This window comes from Cyclospora cayetanensis, unplaced genomic scaffold (assembly GCF_002999335.1).
Source record: "Cyclospora cayetanensis isolate NF1_C8 unplaced genomic scaffold, CcayRef3 CcayRef3_contig_143, whole genome shotgun sequence".
NCBI lineage: Eukaryota > Apicomplexa > Conoidasida > Eucoccidiorida > Eimeriidae > Cyclospora > Cyclospora cayetanensis.
This window is the reverse complement of record NW_020312085.1, coordinates 65,428-83,363: the sequence shown is the minus strand read 5'-3', so window position 1 is coordinate 83,363 and position 17,936 is coordinate 65,428. Positions and strand designations below refer to the sequence as shown.

Genomic DNA, 17,936 nt, shown 5'->3' with positions numbered 1-17,936 from the left:
TGCACCCGTATGCTCATTCGCTAGACGACGCAGTGAGACAGCAATAGCCCTCTAGGGGGTAGACTAGTTGGCTAGGTGAAGGGGTGGCTCCTGAAAGACAAAACCACGTGCCTTCCTAATTTGCCTGTATCAAAATAGCAGGGAGATTCCCAGTGTTGCAGCCTTCGCTGCACCCCGGATAGCTCCCCGGAGCCTCTAGGACTCCAGCAACAGGTGACTGAGGGCAGTACCACCTCCAACGAATTTATTTGCCGGCAGAAGATCCGCAAGCGCCTCCTCCTCCATGGCTCTCTGCTTCTGCTCACAGACACACACGTACACACAAGCACGCATCCCAGATGCACACATGTACACATGCCGAATCCAACAAACAGTCAGAACCTGCAACGAACGAACTGAGCCCATCCTGCTCCGGTTGTTCGTCATGTGCTGCTGCACGCGTCTAGAAAATCTGCATTTCTTTGTTTGGCCACAATTGCTGCTCCAACTTACCCCTGCTGCAGCGACGCGGCAGCAGTCGTCTAAGAGTGCTTTCAAAGCCACCCGGCTGGGGATTTTGCGGGCTCGCTTGATCCTGTGGCCCTCTTCCTCCGCTTCGCCTCCTGCCTCTGCTGCGGCTGGTAGCTGTGCATCTCGCGCTGATCCAGCTCTCTCACAAACAACGCCCTCCATCAGCTGCAGCGGCAGATGCTGCTCTTCCTTCTCCGTTTCTGCAATGAACTTCTGCAGCGCCTGAGGCAGCTCTCCAGCGGCAGCGGAAGATCGGCCCTCGGGGCGCTCTACAGTGTCTCTGATCCACGCGGCGAAGGCATCAGCCTCTTCCTCCTCTGCTGCCGTTTGCGCCGCTTGTGCCTCTGCTGCTGCCGCTGATGCAGAGGTGGACGTCCCTGGTGCGTCTCCTGTAGAGACTTTGGGGTGCGCCTCTGCTGTCTCTTCGGTTGGCTGGGGCCTCATGGGTGAGGATTCGGGGGATGCAACTCGGGAACGCCTCCTCCCCCTGAGGGTTTGTTTGGGCGTGCGTCGTGATTCAAGCGACTCAGAAGCATCGCTGATCTCCTCATTGCCAGCAAGCGATGACTCGTCGCTAGGGGGAGGCTCTGGTGCCTCGGCCCTCTCAGGCTCACTGTCCTCCTTCTCTTCCTCAGTCTCCTCTTGCTGCTTTCGTTTCCGCCTGCGCTGCTCCTTTCTACGCTGCCTCTTCTGCTCCTCTTCCTGTTGCTGCTGCTGCCTGTGCCTCTTCTCCTCCTCTTTTCGCTGCCGCTCTTCATTCTGCTGCTGCTGCTGCACAATCTCCGCAAGGGCGTCGGCTTCTTCCTGCAGCGCAGACGCGCTGCTCAGCCGCGGATCCGAGAGAGCCCGCAGTATCAGCTTGAGCTGTCTTCGAAGCCACGAAGCGGGAAGGTGGCAAGGATCTGCTAGCCATATCCACCGTTTGTTGTCACTTCCTACGGTTGGCTGCCCCCCCAAAGCAGCGCACACCCAGAGGGCCTCAAGCGTTGTAGGGAGACGGCCGCGTCCAATGGCTTCAACTGGAAGGCTTTCATGCGATTCAGATCCGAGTAAAGCGTGTTCTTCATCGCCTGCTTCGCCATGCTGTGTTACGACCAAGTTGCCTACTTCACGCTCAGCGTCTGCTGCCGCTGCTGCTGCTGCTGCCTCATCAGCCTGTTCGCAAGCCGCTACTGCGTCTGCTGCTGCTGCTGCGCGTCGGCCTAGCCAGGTGTCTAGACAGCTTATGAGCCGCAGGAGCTGCTCGTCGGCACCAACCACTTCCCCCATCTCTCCCCCCTCGATAAAGCGGCGCCACTGCAGCAGCTTCTGCACCAACACAAGCTGTTGCTGGGGCGTAGGCTTCGGAGGATACGTCTTGATGCGCAAAGGCTGATCGACGGGCCTTGAGGATCCTTTGTCTTTAGATTTGTGCTTGCTGTGCGTTTTCTTGCGTGAAGCATGCCCTTCTCTCATGCCGTTCCGATCTCTTTCCCTGTCTCGGTTCGGGTGATTCGTCCCAGCATCAGCATGTCGGGGTCGTACATCCTCAACAAGCATCTCGAGATCCTAAAAAGCAGCAGATACCAGCAATAGGGGGGCGTGTAAGGGGAAAGGAAAAGGGGGGGCGGGAAGTGGGGACAGTCCGGAGGTTGGAACGATTCGAAGAGGCAGGAGCGCCTGTAAAATCGATTCGGGGAGTCAGCTAACTGCGGCAGTACCGTCCTTGGCGGCTAGCCGCCGGTGAGCGCTCAGGCTAGCCAAAATTGGTCTTACGTCTAAATCTCGCGTATGCATGGCCTCAAAGACCTGCAGTCTATCCTTCCACGTCGCTGCCGAAACGCTTTTAGGCAGCTGCCAGCGAGCCTCTCCGTCAGAGCACTCCATCCCCATAAGCCACAGCAATCTTCTCAACGACCTTTCTTTTTGGAGGCCTGTAAACCACGTCAACCCTTCTAGCTTGAGCAGGCGGCGTTCCTCCGCGCTATCCTCCCCTTGCTGCTGCTTGTCTTCTTCGTGTGGAGGCGCCTCGCCTTCTAGCTGCTGCAGAAGCTTCTTGAATGCGCCGACTAGCGCAGCCAAAGCCTCCTTCGGTTCCCTCAGTTGCGTCGCTGCCGCTGTCGCAGCCTCCGACTCCCAGCTGCTCGCGTCATCAGCAAAGAGGCCGGTAGCGGCGCCTGCTGCTTGAGACTCTGCTGCTGCCCCCAGCTCCAGCAGGCGGCGCTGGAAGTCGATGAGACCCCCCGCAAGGGCAGCACTGCGGAAGGAGAAGCCGCCACTCCGTTTCTTGTGCTGCTTATGCTTCTCCTTGCTTCGCTGCTGGTGGCGCTGTTGCTCTGCTTCCAAGTCCTGCAAAAGAACAAAAATCGACACAGAGACAGAGAGAGAATGCGCGCATGCACGCGAGGCGAGTCCGCATTAGGCACCAGCAAACACTTTACCCGTGCAACGCATGCAACCTGCGGAGCGCTCGTACAAACCACAAGGCAACTGCCCGCAAAGATTTATATGTAAACATGAAAGGTATCTCCTTACTTTCAGCTCTCGAGATGCGAGCACCTCCAAGCGCTCAACGGTAGCAGCGATAAGCTCGTTCTGGCGATCTCGACGGAGGCACCAGGAAGTGCTGTCTGCCTTTCTCGTGCAACTGAGAGCTTCCATGAGCGCCTTAAATTGTGGGCTGTCTAGGACTGCCATTGGGGCTTCTGCTGGCTCCTCTACATGGATTTCCTCTTGTTGAGCTGACGCTGAGCCGCCGCTCAAGCTATGCATCTCCTCCAGCTGCCTCTGCAGACGGCATGCATCCCTTAAGGCAGATGCCACTCCGTGCAGCAGCTTTTCAGGAACGTATGTCACGCTTGAACGCAAATCAGCCTCGACATCTCCTGCCTCTGCACAGTACGCCCTCCAATCCTTCTTCCTAAAGGCGAAAACGGCAGCTGTAAGGGCAGATGAAAGGCCCACAGAATCCTGCAATCCGCACAGGCCAGAACACACACGCACACAAATACACACATACACACACACACACACACAGATACAGATCCATACAGATACAGATCCAAAGATATACATACAGATACACACACAACAGCTAGATAAAGCGGCACAGGAAGAGAGCAAGCAGGCTCCTAAGTGGGCCCTGTAAATGCAGCATGTCGGTGTTTTATAAGCGCCCTCCCATTCCACCATCCGCCTGCCCTCTCTCGATATATATATCCATATATGTATACATATGTATATATATATATCCTCATTTTGTTCCTCACGTCATGGCCTTCCTCTCCTCGCTCTCCGTCTTTACCGAGTCCATGAGGGCTGCTACCGTTCGGATCTTCCTCGTCAGCAGCCTCAGGCTCATCGCAATTATCCTGATCTCTCCCTCGCAGATGCTGAAGCCTCTTTCGGACAGCCTTCGGGTGTCTCCCCATGAGATCTGCAGCCGCAACCACCGAACCCACATTAGAGGACTGCGCGCTTGTTCGTGCTGCATTTCGGCAGTGCTGATTGCGGAGAAAAGGCGGATTGGTGGACGGACTACTCTACTCTGCAGGGCCACCCTTTACAGGTTGCATTTGCGTTGTTGCTGCTGGTTCGAGCAGTGTGGAGAGACTCGATTGCTAGAAGGGGGCAAGCGCGCTCACCGGCGATGTACGTATAGTAATCTCTGACACCTCTGAACTGCTCAAAGTATTGCATCAGCATGCAATCTTCTTCGTGAGTCCATACACCGCCGCTCCATACAGCACTCTGTCCTCCGTGCGCGGCCGCTGCCTCGTCTGCCGCGAGCTTGAGTGCCTCCTCCGGCTCTAGGTGTGGGAGCTGCTGCATCTGCTGCTGCACCTTCGCGTCAGTGCCTCGCTGGTAGTTGGAGCACAGAGATTGGAGGGCAGGCAGCGAAGCTGGGCACCAGAAGTCGTGCTGTGTCATTACCACGTCTTCTGCGGCTGCTGCGTTCGCCGTCCGTCCATTTTCGGCGTCCTCGACGCCAGCTGTACCGACAGCTCTGCAGGTCGTCAGCGTCTGCGGAGCGCGCTGCTTGCTGAACAGCAGCTCAATCGGGAGGAGTTGGTTGCTCCTCCAGAGGCGAAAGAAGCCGCGAACGGCCCAAGCCGCGAAATCTCCTAAGAAAGACAGCCGCGGATTCACCGTCACCTGCAGGAAAGCAAAAGGGGACAGCAAAAAGAAACACCTAGGGCGCTAGGAGAGAACTAGCGGGGGAGCGGGGGGAGAAAAGGAAGGGGGAGACATCAACATGGCTCACGCAACAAGGCCCTCACTAACGTACTAGGGCCCAGCCCCTCCAACAGCAGCAAGCATGGGCTTCTTGCCGCCTTTCCTTTGTTACCTGCGGATCGTTGAGCAGTCGTTGAAACACCAAGAAATGACTTAAATCAAAGAAAATCGCAACATTCTCGTTTGGCTTCCCTCTGTACTCCATAAGCTCCTGCATGAAGGCCACCATGCCCGAATTCACGGAGAACGGATTCGATGAATAGCGGCTCACCTGCGAGACGCACGCAGCACACGTGACAGATGCTTTCGCTTACCATGAGCGAGAAAGAAAGAAAGAGGGAAGAACAAGGAGGGTATCGGAGATACCTGCTGCCATAGCGCAACGGGCCGCTTTTATTTGACTTTGCTCAAGTCTTTGTCCATGCTATCTCTCTCTCTGTCTCTCTGTGCCTGGCTCTGTTTTTCGCGATAAGCCTAAGCCTGCCTCTGCTGCACCTTTCTAGCCTACGATCCTCTGAGCGCTAGGGAAGTGGGGGCTGCCTGGGGTGGCCTGGTTAGTATCACGCTGCTGCCGCTGTCTCACGCGTGTCTGCACTAATCGCATGCATGCTGAAGCTCGGGCAGGCGTCTTAATACGCCTCTTTTTCCCTGCGTGTGTGTGTGTGTTGGGCATGCATGTATGCCGAAGTGATTGTGTGCATGCGTGCATAGGTGTATGATGCATGCTTGTGTGTGTATGATGCATGCTTGTGTGTGTATGATGCATGTGTATGTATAATGCATGTGTGTGTATATGATGCATGCGTGTGTGTGTATGTGTGTGTGTATGTGTGTGTGTATATGATGCATGCGTGTGTGTGTGTATATGATGCATGCTTGTGTGTGTGTGTATAGGATGCATGCTTGTGTGTGTGTATAGGATGCATGCTTGTGTGTGTCAGCACCGCAGCCACTAGAGGACTTACAAAGGCCATGCAGTTACTGAGGATGTCTCCTCGGAAGAAGTCGCTGCGGATATCATCTATGGTCACCTGGCGAGTGCGGTGCTGCTGTGACTGCTGGAAATCATCTTCATCCCATAAGGCCGTAGCTGCAGCCCCCCCCGTCTTCCGCGACTTCCGAGTCTTGAAGCCGTCCACGCTGGCAGACACAACGCCGCCGAGCTGCTGCATCAGAGATAGCAGCGAGAGGGCACACTCCGCGGCAAAGAGAAAGACATTCGGATCTGTTGACCTTGGCTTGTACCTCCGCAAGGCGTACGAGAGATCAGACACAATTCCACTGCCAATCCACCGCTCAAACTGCTGCTGCACTGCAGAGCGGATCTCCGCTGCGCGGCTTTGCGCATGCACTTCCATCATCCGCAGCAGCTGCCTCAGACACCGCAGCGCTGCAACACACAGGCTGGTACTGCTGTGCTTTAGCCGCTCCACTCTCACGGACTGCTGCATGCATTCCAGCAAGAATTCGTGGATTAGCAGTGTATCGTAACCCTGCATACAGAAAATCATATCTATTCTGTCAAGCAGCTGAATTTCGTCCGCCTCTTCCGCCTGTTGCGGCGGAGGTGGCTGGTCTTGGCTCTCATCGAGCTGTCGTGCCCAACGGCGCTGCCATGCAGCTAAGTCGTCTCCTTGCTGCTGCTGCTGCTGTGCTTGCTTCTTCTTTTCCTGCTGCTGCATCGCGCGTGCCTGCTGTCTAAGGACGTTCGAGGCCGAGAAGAAGCGAACGTGGAACGCGAAGATCCACGCAATCAAATTCAGGAGGAGCTGGATCAAAAAACACACAACCCAACACACACGGCCGGCTGCCCCCCCATAATGCGCATGCGCACCTCCTCGGAGCCTACAAGATCGCCCTTGCTATATCCCCCCCTTGCTTTGCCCCCTTCTCCCCCCGCTGGTCAGAAAACGCTGGCGACTGCGCGCACCGAACTTCCACTAAAACACCCTCGCATTAAGCTTTCAGCAGCAGCGGGGCCTCTACAGAGGCTCCTTGCAGCAGCTGATGATACCTCTGCATCCCATGGTTTGTGGTGATCTGCATCGACCTGTCGGAGTTTATCCTTGAGCGCAGCCTCGATAAGAAACGCGAAGGAGTAGTGCCGTCCCGTGTACAGCGCGTTTTCGTGCGTCTGAGGGTCTATGGGGGTAGCGAAAGTCGCGGAAATACCAATGTATCCAGAAATCAACTGATGAACCTCCTGAGCTTTGGATGTGTGCAGCAAGGGTTCGCCCCCAACGTAGAGCCAGTCGCCACTGCAGAAGCTGCCGCTCAGATCCTTAGAACTGCACATTCCCACTCCTCTCGCAGGTGCTGCCCCTGCAGAAGAGTCCTCTCCTCCCTCGGCGCCCTGATGCATCACGTCACCCTCCAAATCAAACGGCAGGAGAAGCACATCCGTGTGGCCGAAGAGACGCGGATAGTTCAGCGTCTTCTGAGGCTGCAGGAACGGAAGATGCTGCACGCCGCGCTGACGCTGCTTATCTAACTCCACCTTCCGTTGCTGCTGCTGCAGCTGGCGTGCCCTGAGAGGGTCTTGCCTCCCGAGCTCGAGCAGCTGCTGCTGCTTCAGCTGCTCGTGCTCTCGCAGAGAAACGCACGGCGCGAGGAAGGATTCAGGACGGCTATGCGTGCCCTCCAGGATGCGGCTATCTTTCGTCCTTCTCGCACTGTTAAGGGTGTCGCTCACCCCGCTGCCGCCACTACTACCACGCGGTGGTCCCCTCGTCTCCCCCCCCCTTTTCTTCAGAATGCGTTGAAGCTCCTGCTGATTCTGAATCGAGCCGTCACACAGCACACACGAGACGCCCCCTGCAGCCCCCCTTCGTACCGCCCCCCAGGCGTGACAATGCGCACAGCACCAGACATCATGCAAACCAGAAGACGCACTTGCGCAAGAAACACAGCAAGCTGCAGCGGCGGCAGACTTGCTGCCAGGGCATGGAAAGTTCGCAGAACCCTCCAGATCTTCTGCATCAAGTCGTTGTGGACAGACGTGACACTCCAACTTCCCAGCGCCTTGCCCTCCGCTCCCGCACTGCTGCCGCCATTGAATTCTGCAACGCCGTCTGCACCTTCGGCCGCAGCAGCCCGCCGTGCCGCAGACACGTAGCTGCTGCCCTCCAAGTCAAACTGACGCTGCATCTCAGCGAACAGTAGGTGCTGCACGTCCTGGAGCAGCAGCTGCAGTATGCTCCCGCGCTGAAGCAGACATCATCAGTCAACAAACAGGCAGAACAGGATTCGGGTGCCTTGCGCGATGCAAAGGCGTGCACTAGGGAGAACACGCGGTGCAGTGAAGCTACCGAGGCCAGTAGCTGGAAGGCGGAGAGGGGGCGAGGAGGGGAAGAGGACTGGAGAGGGGGAGAGGAGAGGGGGAGGAAGGGAAGTGGAGGGGAGAGGAGGGGAGAGGGGGAGAGGAGAGGAGAGGGGGAGGAAGGGAAGTGGAGGGGAGGAAGGGAAGTGGAGGGGAAGTGGAGGGGAGAGGAGGGGAAGAGGACTGGAGAGTAGGGGAAAGGGGGAGAGGGGAAGCTTGCTTGCCTTGCTCTGCACGCCGTGTTGCAGCATGGATTTCACAAGCCTCAGCTGCTTCTGCGCAGCGACGTACGGAGGGTTGCCCCCCATGGCTGCCGCTGTAGAAGCAGCAGGCAGCTCCAGAGCAGCACACACAAAGTGTTGCACGCTTGCAACTGCTGCCTTTGCACGATCCACCAAGTCGCGAAGCCTGAGAAAGCGTGCCAGCCATAGCAGATTCCCATGCTAAGCACAACAACAGAGGTGCTAAGAGACAGACGCATGCAGCAAACACCTCCGACCCGAGGTGACATCCCTGCTGCCTTCCTCCTGCGGTCTCGCCATGGCAAAAAGACGAACGCGCTTCCCAGCACTCCCGTCCAGTCCCTCACCACCCTCAGCGAAGCGAGCGCTGCAGCAGCACAAAAAAGCAGCAAAAGCCTTTTTGCTCACCGACGATTCGCTGAAGCGATGGCCTCAGTGACAGCAAAGAGCTCTTCCTTTAAAGCCTCCAACTCGGTTCGGAGGGAGGCCCTCAAACGCTGGATTTCTGCAACTCCACCCTGACATGCAATGCCATAATTCAAAAGAGGTTGCGAGAAATACAAAAAAATCCAACAGCAGCCACAGCCAAGACAGCTACTTTCCCGCATGTAGGGGCTTGGAAGGCGACCATACCCACATATAAATATACACATATACATACATATGTATATGTATATGTATATGTGTATACACAGATATATACATATATATATATATGCATACATATATATACACATATATACACACACATACACACATAGCCACATGTATATACACATATTGATATACACACACACACACACGCATACACACACACATGCACACACACACACACATACACATACTCACATACATATATATAAATATACACCCTCATCCCCTCTCCCCACATGCACACCCTCTTAAACACACACCCTTCGGAGGCGGCCTGAGGGCTGTCGTTCCTCGGCGGTGTCTGCTGCCACGGGAGATTCCTCTAGAACGTCTGCCTCATCCTCGTGCGTAGCCGTCAACTGGTCCTTAAGCAGCTTCTCCCGCGTATACAGCGCGTCCTGCCGAGCTTTGAGCTCTTCTATCTCCTGCTGCAGCGGAGTGTTGCTGCAAAAAAAGCAGACGTGAACGCCTGAAAAGCGTCGAGGCCTTCCGTCCTGCTTGCCTAGCCCCCACTGGAGTGTCGGTGAGAGCCTCTTTCAGGCACCAGCGCAAGGCAGAAGGCGGCAGAAGCAGCAGCCCTTCAGCAAGATGCGCCAAGCAAGAAGCAGCAGTCCAGCACACACCGGCCTTTTCGCTCCAGAAGAAGAGTTTGATCAAAGTAAAACTTGGCGAGGAGCAGCCACAATCGGCCGCATGTCAGCGCTTCTTTTGTTTTCTGCGGCACAGAGTCCGCATCAACAACCCGCGGCAACACGAAAAGCAGCCTCAGCAGCTTAGCTCCGAGAAGAATTCCACGCGGTTTGCGTGCTGCTCAGTATGTGGAGGGGTGACGGACCAACAGGTAACACACGCAAGTAACATTCGGCACCGCTAGGAGAGAAGGCTTGAAGGGCTGGAAAGTGCCTGTTGCGTTTTTTCCTTAAAATTCGCCTTCCAAGCCCCCTTTTGTCCCCGTACACGCCTTCGAGCGCCCTGTGCATGCAGTACCTGCAGGCCGGCGCGGTACTTTGACACAATGTGACTTCGCTTGCGCCGTTCTTCCTCAATGAGGTCTTGTGCTGCCTGCTGCTCTTCAGAACTAAGGCCTTGCAACCTGTCTTTTCCCGCCGCATCCTTATCCACAGCCTCTGCATCCTGCACCCTGCGCTTCCATGTTTTCCCCGAGTCAAGGACTGCGGAAAATTTCAGCCAAAACTGCGCGCAGAAACAGGCACATCAGTAGGACACACAGAATACACATACACACATACATGTACAGATATATACGTGTCCACATATATACGTGCCCACATACATACGTTTACGCATATATACGTTTACACATGTACAATCGTCCACATTCATACGTTTACACATACATACGTTTACGCATATATACGTTTACACACACACAGTAGCTCTTGTGCGTTCTAGCGCGTCCTTTGCTGTAATGCTGCGGCTCATTTCTAGAGCCCCTGGCCGCACATGCCCTCGAAAAAAGTTTACCTTGATCCACTCGTCTGGAGGAGGGCACGCAAGGGAGCTGAGACACCGCAGCAGCTGCAGGAGGAGCAAGTACTGTTGCTGCTGCTCTTCGCTGCCCGCTTCAGCCTCATCGTAAAGACTGCAGAGCCGCTGCCACAGCGGCGACAAGCACCGCAGCACAAGGTCCTTCTCCTGAAGAAGCAGTCAACAACACACTGGGACGCTATAAATCACGTGTGAGTGTACAGCATGCAAACTGCAGCTCATGCCTCGCCAGAAGAGAGCAACGGCCTCAAACTCGACAGCTGTTCCTTGACGCGGACGAGGGAAAAGACTACACGGAGGGGGAAGGGGGGGAAGTTATCTTCAGCATCGCGAGCTGCTGCCAGTGCTTCTATGAGGCTGGGCTTACGAAAATCGCAAAGATGCAGAACCTGGGGTGTTGGTAGGCAAGATGGCCGTCTTCTATCTCGTAAAGGTACTGCTGCTGCTTAGTCCCATCGCCGCTACAGCCCTCACGTTTTAGCAGCAAATTCGCATCCTTGAGGTTCCTCACAGCCATAGGCGAGATGCTGAGCTCCACAGTAGAAACGTGATCCGTAGCGGCCACCGCTCCAGCTGCTCGAGCAACGCTACTGCCTTCGCGCGGCTGCATCCCCGATGCCTTTTCCTCTCCCGATGCTCTTGAGGAAGCTTGCTGCTGGTCAGAAATCTGCTGCACAAATGGTCCGAAGCGCCCTACAGGCTTCTTTTTGCCGAAGACACTCTGCATGATTCTAGCAAGTTTGGGATTCTGTTGCTGCAGCAGTGCCTTCTGGAACTGCTGCTCTTGCTGCCCTTGCTGTTGTTCTTGCTGCCCTTGCTGTTTCTCTCGCTCTTGTTGTTCTTGTTGCTCTTGGCGATGCAACTGCGGCGAATCTGAAGCCTCCGAATTCTGGCTGGGGAGTCCAGTCTGCCAGTTTTGCTGCTGCAGCGGCTTGTCAGGACCAGCTTCGTTCCCACCTGCTACTGCGCTTAAGGCGGCAGCAGCCGCTGCTGCTGCTGCTGCTGCGTCGTGTCGCACTTCCGTGTGAGCCAGATCATTGAGGGCAGCAAGGATCAGCTGCTGCTTGCGGAGACGCGCAGCTGCGTCATGCAGCAGCACGGGACGGAGGAAAGGAGGAGCCTCTTCGTCAAAGAGGGCGGCATCGTGATGACGTTGCTGCTGCAGCACGGCCTTTGCTGCCGCTGCGGCGCTTGCTGCTGGAGTTGGTCGCACTCCGCGTAAGTTCGTCGCTCCTGCGTTCGCAGAACCTCGAGAGGCCCCTGGCTCCCCCCTCAAGTAATCGGCCTCGTCGAACAACTCGCCATCACTGGCGGCTGCGTCATCCGGAGCAGCTGTCGCAGTGGAGCGACCCCACAAGAATTCTTCCGCATCAGAAGCCTGCAGAGAGAAAGTCGCATAATGACGTCTAGAGGGTGTTAGACTCCGCGATGGCTTATGCAACAGCAGCAGAGAATTAGCGGCTTCGTGAGGCTGGCTTACCCGTTCCTGCCCGTGCTGCAGGAAATCCTCATCGTCTTCGGAGATATCGCTCCTTTTATCGTCTTGAGAGTTTTCGCTGCCGTTTTCGCTGCCGTTTTCGCTGCTGCTGCTTTCGCTGCTGCTGCTATCCGTGCTTGCCCTGCGGCCGCGCCTGTGCGTTTCAGAATCGGTCGAAAACTCACCTTCATCCGACATCTTCCAATGGACTGGGGAGAGAATTGGAGAAGAAAGAGCCGTCAACTACAACCTGAAACAGCGGCAGTCACCAAAGCTTCGTAGAGTACACAACTCCCATCTGGTGTTGCTGCTGCACTTGTGAAATGCGTAGCTGGTGTAACGCGTGCTGCAGCAGCCTGCCGCCGTCCTTGCACAGATGTTAGCATCTGCTCCTCACCGAAGCCTAGGGCCTACCACCGGGCCTCAGAAGAAAAATATTTAGCCCCATACAGCCGGGTGCTCATTTTTCGCTGCCAGGGGCGGAGGTCATAACAGCTGCCTACAGAAACGACCCTGGGGGGGGAGGCGGAAGAGCTATAGACGCATGTGTTCAGCGTCTTCCGTGTCTGCTGCGTTTGATTCAAGTTAAGAAGCACGAGAATTTAAAAAGAGATCGCCGGCGGAATCTAAAGAAGCCGTTCAGACACCTGGAACACAAACCAGCCCCTTACTCTACCCCTGAACACCCACAACACCACCCAGTGCTCTTCACACGGCTGGGGTGGCGCAGTTCTAGCGGCTAAGGCGAATAATAACGGTAAATGTGGATGCATTGAAGCTAGAGAAAGGAACATCTTTCGGAAGCCGGTAATGATAAGTGCTTTTGGTCGTGGTAATGATCTAGAACTCCCCTCTAGCGAGGACCCCCCAGAGGGGCGATTGCCAAGTGACCTTGGAAGGATTTCCAGTTTCATTAGACTACAACTGCCATTTTTCTCCTTCCTTCCACGACCATGCATTCGAGGTTTCCGGATACCTTGATCGCGGCTGAACAAGAGAAGCTATGGCATTCCCTTGTACGTAGGTGGTACCTTTCCCCATCGGGCTGCTGGTAAGCTGCTTTGCGAGAAATCACCCGCCGAAGCACACCGAAAAGAGGCACTATGGGGGTGCCGGTGTAAGAAAATAATTGCAAGCTACAGCTCTCTAGTTGAACGTGCGCTCTGGCACACCGACTGGCAGCGCCGGGACTGTGTGCTTAACCAGAACGAGTCTCTTCGGCAATAACCAATACTCATCTTAGGACCTCTATAGAGATACCACAAGAGCCAATGCATGCGCATGCCAAAAGGTCATGAAAACGGGAAAGTGTCTTTCCAAGAGCTGCCTTGCCCTCTCCCTGCCCTCACCACGTAAGCTTCCAGTATTAGCGGATGAAATACAGCAGGGGTGCAAGTAGCTGTGGCCTCTGAGCACTCGTGGCATTCACCCACAGCCGCACGGTGTAGCTTATAGAATAGGTACACAACACACATTTTTTAAAAATATGTCGAACTCGGCAGGCAAGCGACACAGTCGACGGATACCCAAATTTTGAGTATTCATTACAGGAACACCAATAGAGACTGCCTGAGTGTAGCTTAACCCGGTGCATCGAGAGAAGGACATCAAATCAAGAAAGCAGAGCTCGCAAGAAAGCCTACTTTTGCGATCCACGGCGGTGCTATAGGGTGCAAGTACGAACTGCTCAGATCTAGTTTGCTTGCAAAATCTAATTCCCAATCATCCGAGGGAAGAGATGCGCCGCCCCGCCTTTTCACCTTGGATTTGCTGGAGCTTCTTTAGGGGGCTGCTTATTGGTGTCCACCTTGGTTACAACAGCTGTGCCAGCAATGATTTCAGCGATCGCATCTTCAAAGATTCCATTGGGTCTGAATCTAAGCGCCAGGCTACGGAGACGTTGGCTGGGGACTTACAAATTTCACACATCATGCACACAGCAGCTGCCTTTTAAGGCGTACAGGCTACCATTAAGGGAGGAAAGATCGTAGTAGTGTAATAATTCCTTTTTCGCTCCTAAACATTGTCTCAGCACAAACACGGGTGCAAGAGCTTCCAAGATTCTCCCTTTGTGGAACTTAAAAGACCTTCCTGCCTTATGTCCACCCTCACCATCAAGCGAGCATGGTATAGTCTTAGCGTGGTACGGCCTGCTGCCTCTTCTGTTTCCCACCAATCCACGGAATATTACAGGAAGGGGAGCACCGACACCACCGTAAACAATAAATGAGCAACAACAGGGTTGGCATCTACTTGCGAGGCTTCTCCCGAAGACAGTATGTTCATATTTCAAGTCCACTATGGTGCATCGGTGTGCCGCTCACATCAGAAGCAGTTTTTGTTTGCCATCCCACCACACAAGCTGCCAGCGCCAGTACATAACTTCGCGCAAGTCTAACCAAGAGAGTTGTGCACTGCACATACAATCACCGACAGAAAACAGTGGGATGATAGTGTAAACCACTGCAAAGCATGATACAGTAAATGCTTTTGGGCCCCTTTGGAGAAAGCCATCTTTCTGAGTTCCTTAAGGTGCATTTGCTTCCATTATTTGGAAAGCGTATACCCCCCGATTCACCACGTTGTCATACTGAAACGTTTGCGAGGAGGTGCGCATGGCAAGGGAGACTCAGCAGCTACAGCCTGTAAATGGGTCTGAGTCAACAGAACACCTCTAAGGGAAGGAGATTCTAAGGCACACAAGGCACCCGCCGTCGGATAGAAAGTGTTCGAGTGCTCCTACAGCCAGAATAAGCGCCAGAGCAGCCACAATCTCTGCTTGTGTCCATGTTGCATGTAATTTATGCATTTATGACTTGTACACATCCGCAACATAGACACTTTAAATTCCGAAAACAGATAGGCAATCAGAGGGCAAGAGTGAAAGTTCTCTGCGTGCTTTGGATGGATAAGACCAGCGCGGAATCAGATACTAGAGTCATGGTCTGCGCCGAAAAAACTGACGATTCAGGGTCGCTTTTCTTCAATGTCTGTGTTGAGGAATCTCCCCATCCGCGTAGTCACAATACTTTACCAGCTGCATATTGCTGAAGTAAGTGCTTTCGGCAACCGAAATGCATTTAAATAGGGCCGCTGGCAGGTGAAGGGCGACTGCATGTACGTTTGACCATATATCCTTGTTCTCTGTGTCTCGGAGTGCTGGTGATGCTCAACGAGCCTCTAACGAGGCATAGGAGCATTAGAAAACGTTACAACCAAAGATGGAGACTCCGCCTGAAGCCGTTGCAGTCCCGCAATATGCACGATATGTGTATAATGGAATTCAGATCCTTCACAGAGATGCTCTCAGGCGTGTAATGGAGAGTCTCCCATAGTGTGTATCGACTATCAAACAACAGACAACAGGGAACTCGTCGTATCAGAAAAAGAGACGCTTTGTTTTGGAATTGACCAAAATCAGCCTAGACTAGCTGTTAGGGTGGGCTGACCAACGGCGTTGTGCGGGGCAGTGGCTGCACAAGCGCAGCTAAGGGAAGGCACTTGTTCGGCCAGCGCAAATAAGGTGTGATGACAGGCAGACATGTGCTGTCTCAAGGTTGGCAAGCTTTCAGCCCCCGTATTCGTCATGACTGAGTCAGCAGACAGGCGACAAGACTAGCTGGTGGACTCTTACCAGGATCTATTGGCCTGGCTGCACTCTGCTCGCTGTACGCCTGGAGAGCTGCGTAACAATCTTATCGACGGTGTTTTCTCATCAAAAAGCACACGCTTTTAATGATCATGGCATCCCAGTGGCCAACTTCACTATCATCACAGGATGGAGGAATCAATATCGATTCGAAGCTCACAAAAAGGTATTGGAAATGTTGGACAGCAAGAATTCGAGGGGGCACGCACGCTTGGATATATCTCCAAAACTCCTTCGTCAGCATGCGTTGATTGATACTGCAGGGGTTACACGGAAGGCAAAGAATGCTCGCGCGGTACGCCGGTAGGCCGTCTCAAAGTGCTTCTCAGGTGTTTTACTCTCGCACTAGCGTGGTGAGGACTACACACGGAATGCAAAACACTTTAGGAAAAGAGTCCTTGTTCCAGCAGTAACAGCGCTTAATGGAGCTTCGCTTTAGTAAAGCTTGCCAGTCGCCTTGGTGCAGCGTTCACAAGTGCGATGAAGAAACCCGAAAGGAACTCTGCAGGAGAGGCAATAGAAGGCAAACTTTATCTTCGACAGACACGGCGCTGCAAAGGCTCGAATTCCGTGCCTGCGCAGCAAAAAAAAAGAGCTGTGCGAAAAAAAGGCTCCGTGAATCATTGGCTATTCACGCCATGATGCGACGTCCTGCAGGCTAGCGATCTGTGGAGCAGTGGATGTGATCACCGCGCTATAGTCAAGAATTGTCGCAACCCAAGTCAACGCCTCCAGACACTGGTAAGCCAACGTTCCACAAGGTGAATGCTATCATGTTGGAAATGGTGGCTAAAGAGGTGCTTAAAGGGCAGTGCGCACTGAGAACCATACACTTCGTCCCTTTATAGAACGGGTGAATCTTGGTCACATGTTACTGGCTGAGAAAATGTTCAGGACACAGGAGCAAACCGATTAGCGACATTAAAGACAATCTAATGGTCAACTTCGAACACCCTGTGTTTGCATTGAACCCACGGAGCTTAGTTCCTCAAAGTTTCGACTCGTTGTTCAAACGCCAATCTAATTAAGACTTCAAGACATACATGACTAACGTGGACGAAGAATGCTGAAACCAAGAACTGTTTGCTACATTGTGCTGCAAAACGTCCCCATCCATGCCAAAAGCTACTGCAAGAAAGCAAGAGAGAAGACAACCTATGCGGCTGGCCAAATGCTGTTCCTCCTCGAAAGTATCCGTGCGGTACTGTGCCTCTGCGTGCACGGCTTACTGCAGCACTCCGCAAATTGTTTCTGATGTGCCGTATAAGAGAGGCCCTGCTAATCTAAGCAGCTTTAGGGGCCGAAACACGACGGAAAAGCTGCGGGGGCTCTCATTTCCGTCTATCTCAATCCGGTCTACATGAAAGCAATGATGAGCTGTGCATACCGCTAGCCAGTACAGAGGCATGCCTTCCTACGGGTTCTTCATTAGAAGCACACAGCATATTTGTTGTCGCGGATACCGTTCACCTGCAAGGTGCATGAATTGTTTGCTGCGGGGTTCACAATCCTCCCCTAATTCGCGTGCTGCATCAAACAGCAGTGCCACTTAGCAATTGTCCTCGTTGCACCGGGCGCTCGCCGGGTTTACCGACTGGGGGGGTCCTAGCACAAGATTGCAGAGAACATTGTGGGGTAGCATGTTGACCAGGCTGTCTAGTATGGTAATAGAGGTGCCTTTGTCCGTTCTGGTGCCACCTATGTGGCGAGTTACTTATGAGGATATTCATTAAGAATGGATTGTACAAAAGTACCCAAAGGTTCTGGCCCCTGTGTGCCTAGAAAGCTAGCAACGTACAGGAACAATACAGCAAAGTCAGGTCAGGCCTGATAATATGTATGTACCCTAAGACGCGTGTATTTTCACACACTCTGTTGGCGCATTATAGAGAGTGCCATCAGTGAGGCCTTCTTTTCTTGAGTTGTGTATGGGGGATTCAGGGGACACACATACAGGGGTCAGTTGCCACACGCCAAGAGTAGCCTGCGTATGCAAGAATGAAGCTGCAACAGCCCTGACGCTTGTGTGCGGGTTGCCCGTTACCGTACAGCCGAGCGCTGCGACAGTTCTTTGGGCAACTCTTTGCATGCGCGCAGTCCCCTGTGCACTACTCGTGCGGTGCGACAGAAAAGCTATAAAGGTCGCACCCATGAGAAAATAGCTCCTCTTGCTACCCCGTATCGCACTGCAGTAGTATGCTCCTCTGTATACCCCCTGCCCTCCGTGGCAGTTCTACGGGATGAGCGCTGCAGCAAGGGGGGGCAGCAGGTGTACGCACAGGCAGAACAGCTAAAACTACAAACGAAGCGGGCAATCATGCCGACAACAACACGCCGGGGAGCCACCCCTACAACCTGCGG

The 17,936-nt window shown here is 54.0% G+C and overlaps 1 protein-coding gene across 1 annotated transcript; it reads right to left on the bottom strand.

Moving 5' to 3' along the window:
• Window positions 1–195: 195 nt before the first annotated feature.
• LOC34623759 lies at window positions 196–12,124 on the bottom strand. Its single transcript, XM_026336720.1, has 18 exons — window positions 11,922–12,124; window positions 10,817–11,870; window positions 10,426–10,596; window positions 9,955–10,134; window positions 9,564–9,655; window positions 9,201–9,384; window positions 8,695–8,804; window positions 8,269–8,452; window positions 7,618–7,929; window positions 6,740–7,501; window positions 5,691–6,494; window positions 4,838–4,996; window positions 4,134–4,644; window positions 3,759–3,925; window positions 3,025–3,459; window positions 2,266–2,838; window positions 493–2,058; window positions 196–303 (listed from the first exon to the last, which is right to left on the bottom strand). Exons 1-18 carry the CDS (start codon window positions 12,122–12,124, stop codon window positions 196–198), a joined length of 7,575 nt encoding a protein of 2,524 aa, XP_026192505.1.
• Between the last annotated feature and the right edge of the window lie 5,812 nt (window positions 12,125–17,936).

Bases quoted from the DNA above. Each gene is read 5' to 3' on its own strand.
- LOC34623759 (XM_026336720.1), bottom strand. From the start codon at position 12,124: ATGTCGGATGAAGGTGAGTTTTCGACCGATTCTGAAACGCACAGGCGC. The intron at 11,871-11,921 runs GCCTCACGAAGC...GCCATCGCGGAG, and splicing joins GGGCAGGAACGGGTAAGCCA to TCTAACACCCTCTAGACGTC. The intron at 9,385-9,563 runs GTGTGTGCTGGA...CTTTTTTTGCAG, and splicing joins CTTCTGGAGCGAAAAGGCCG to CAACACTCCGCTGCAGCAGG.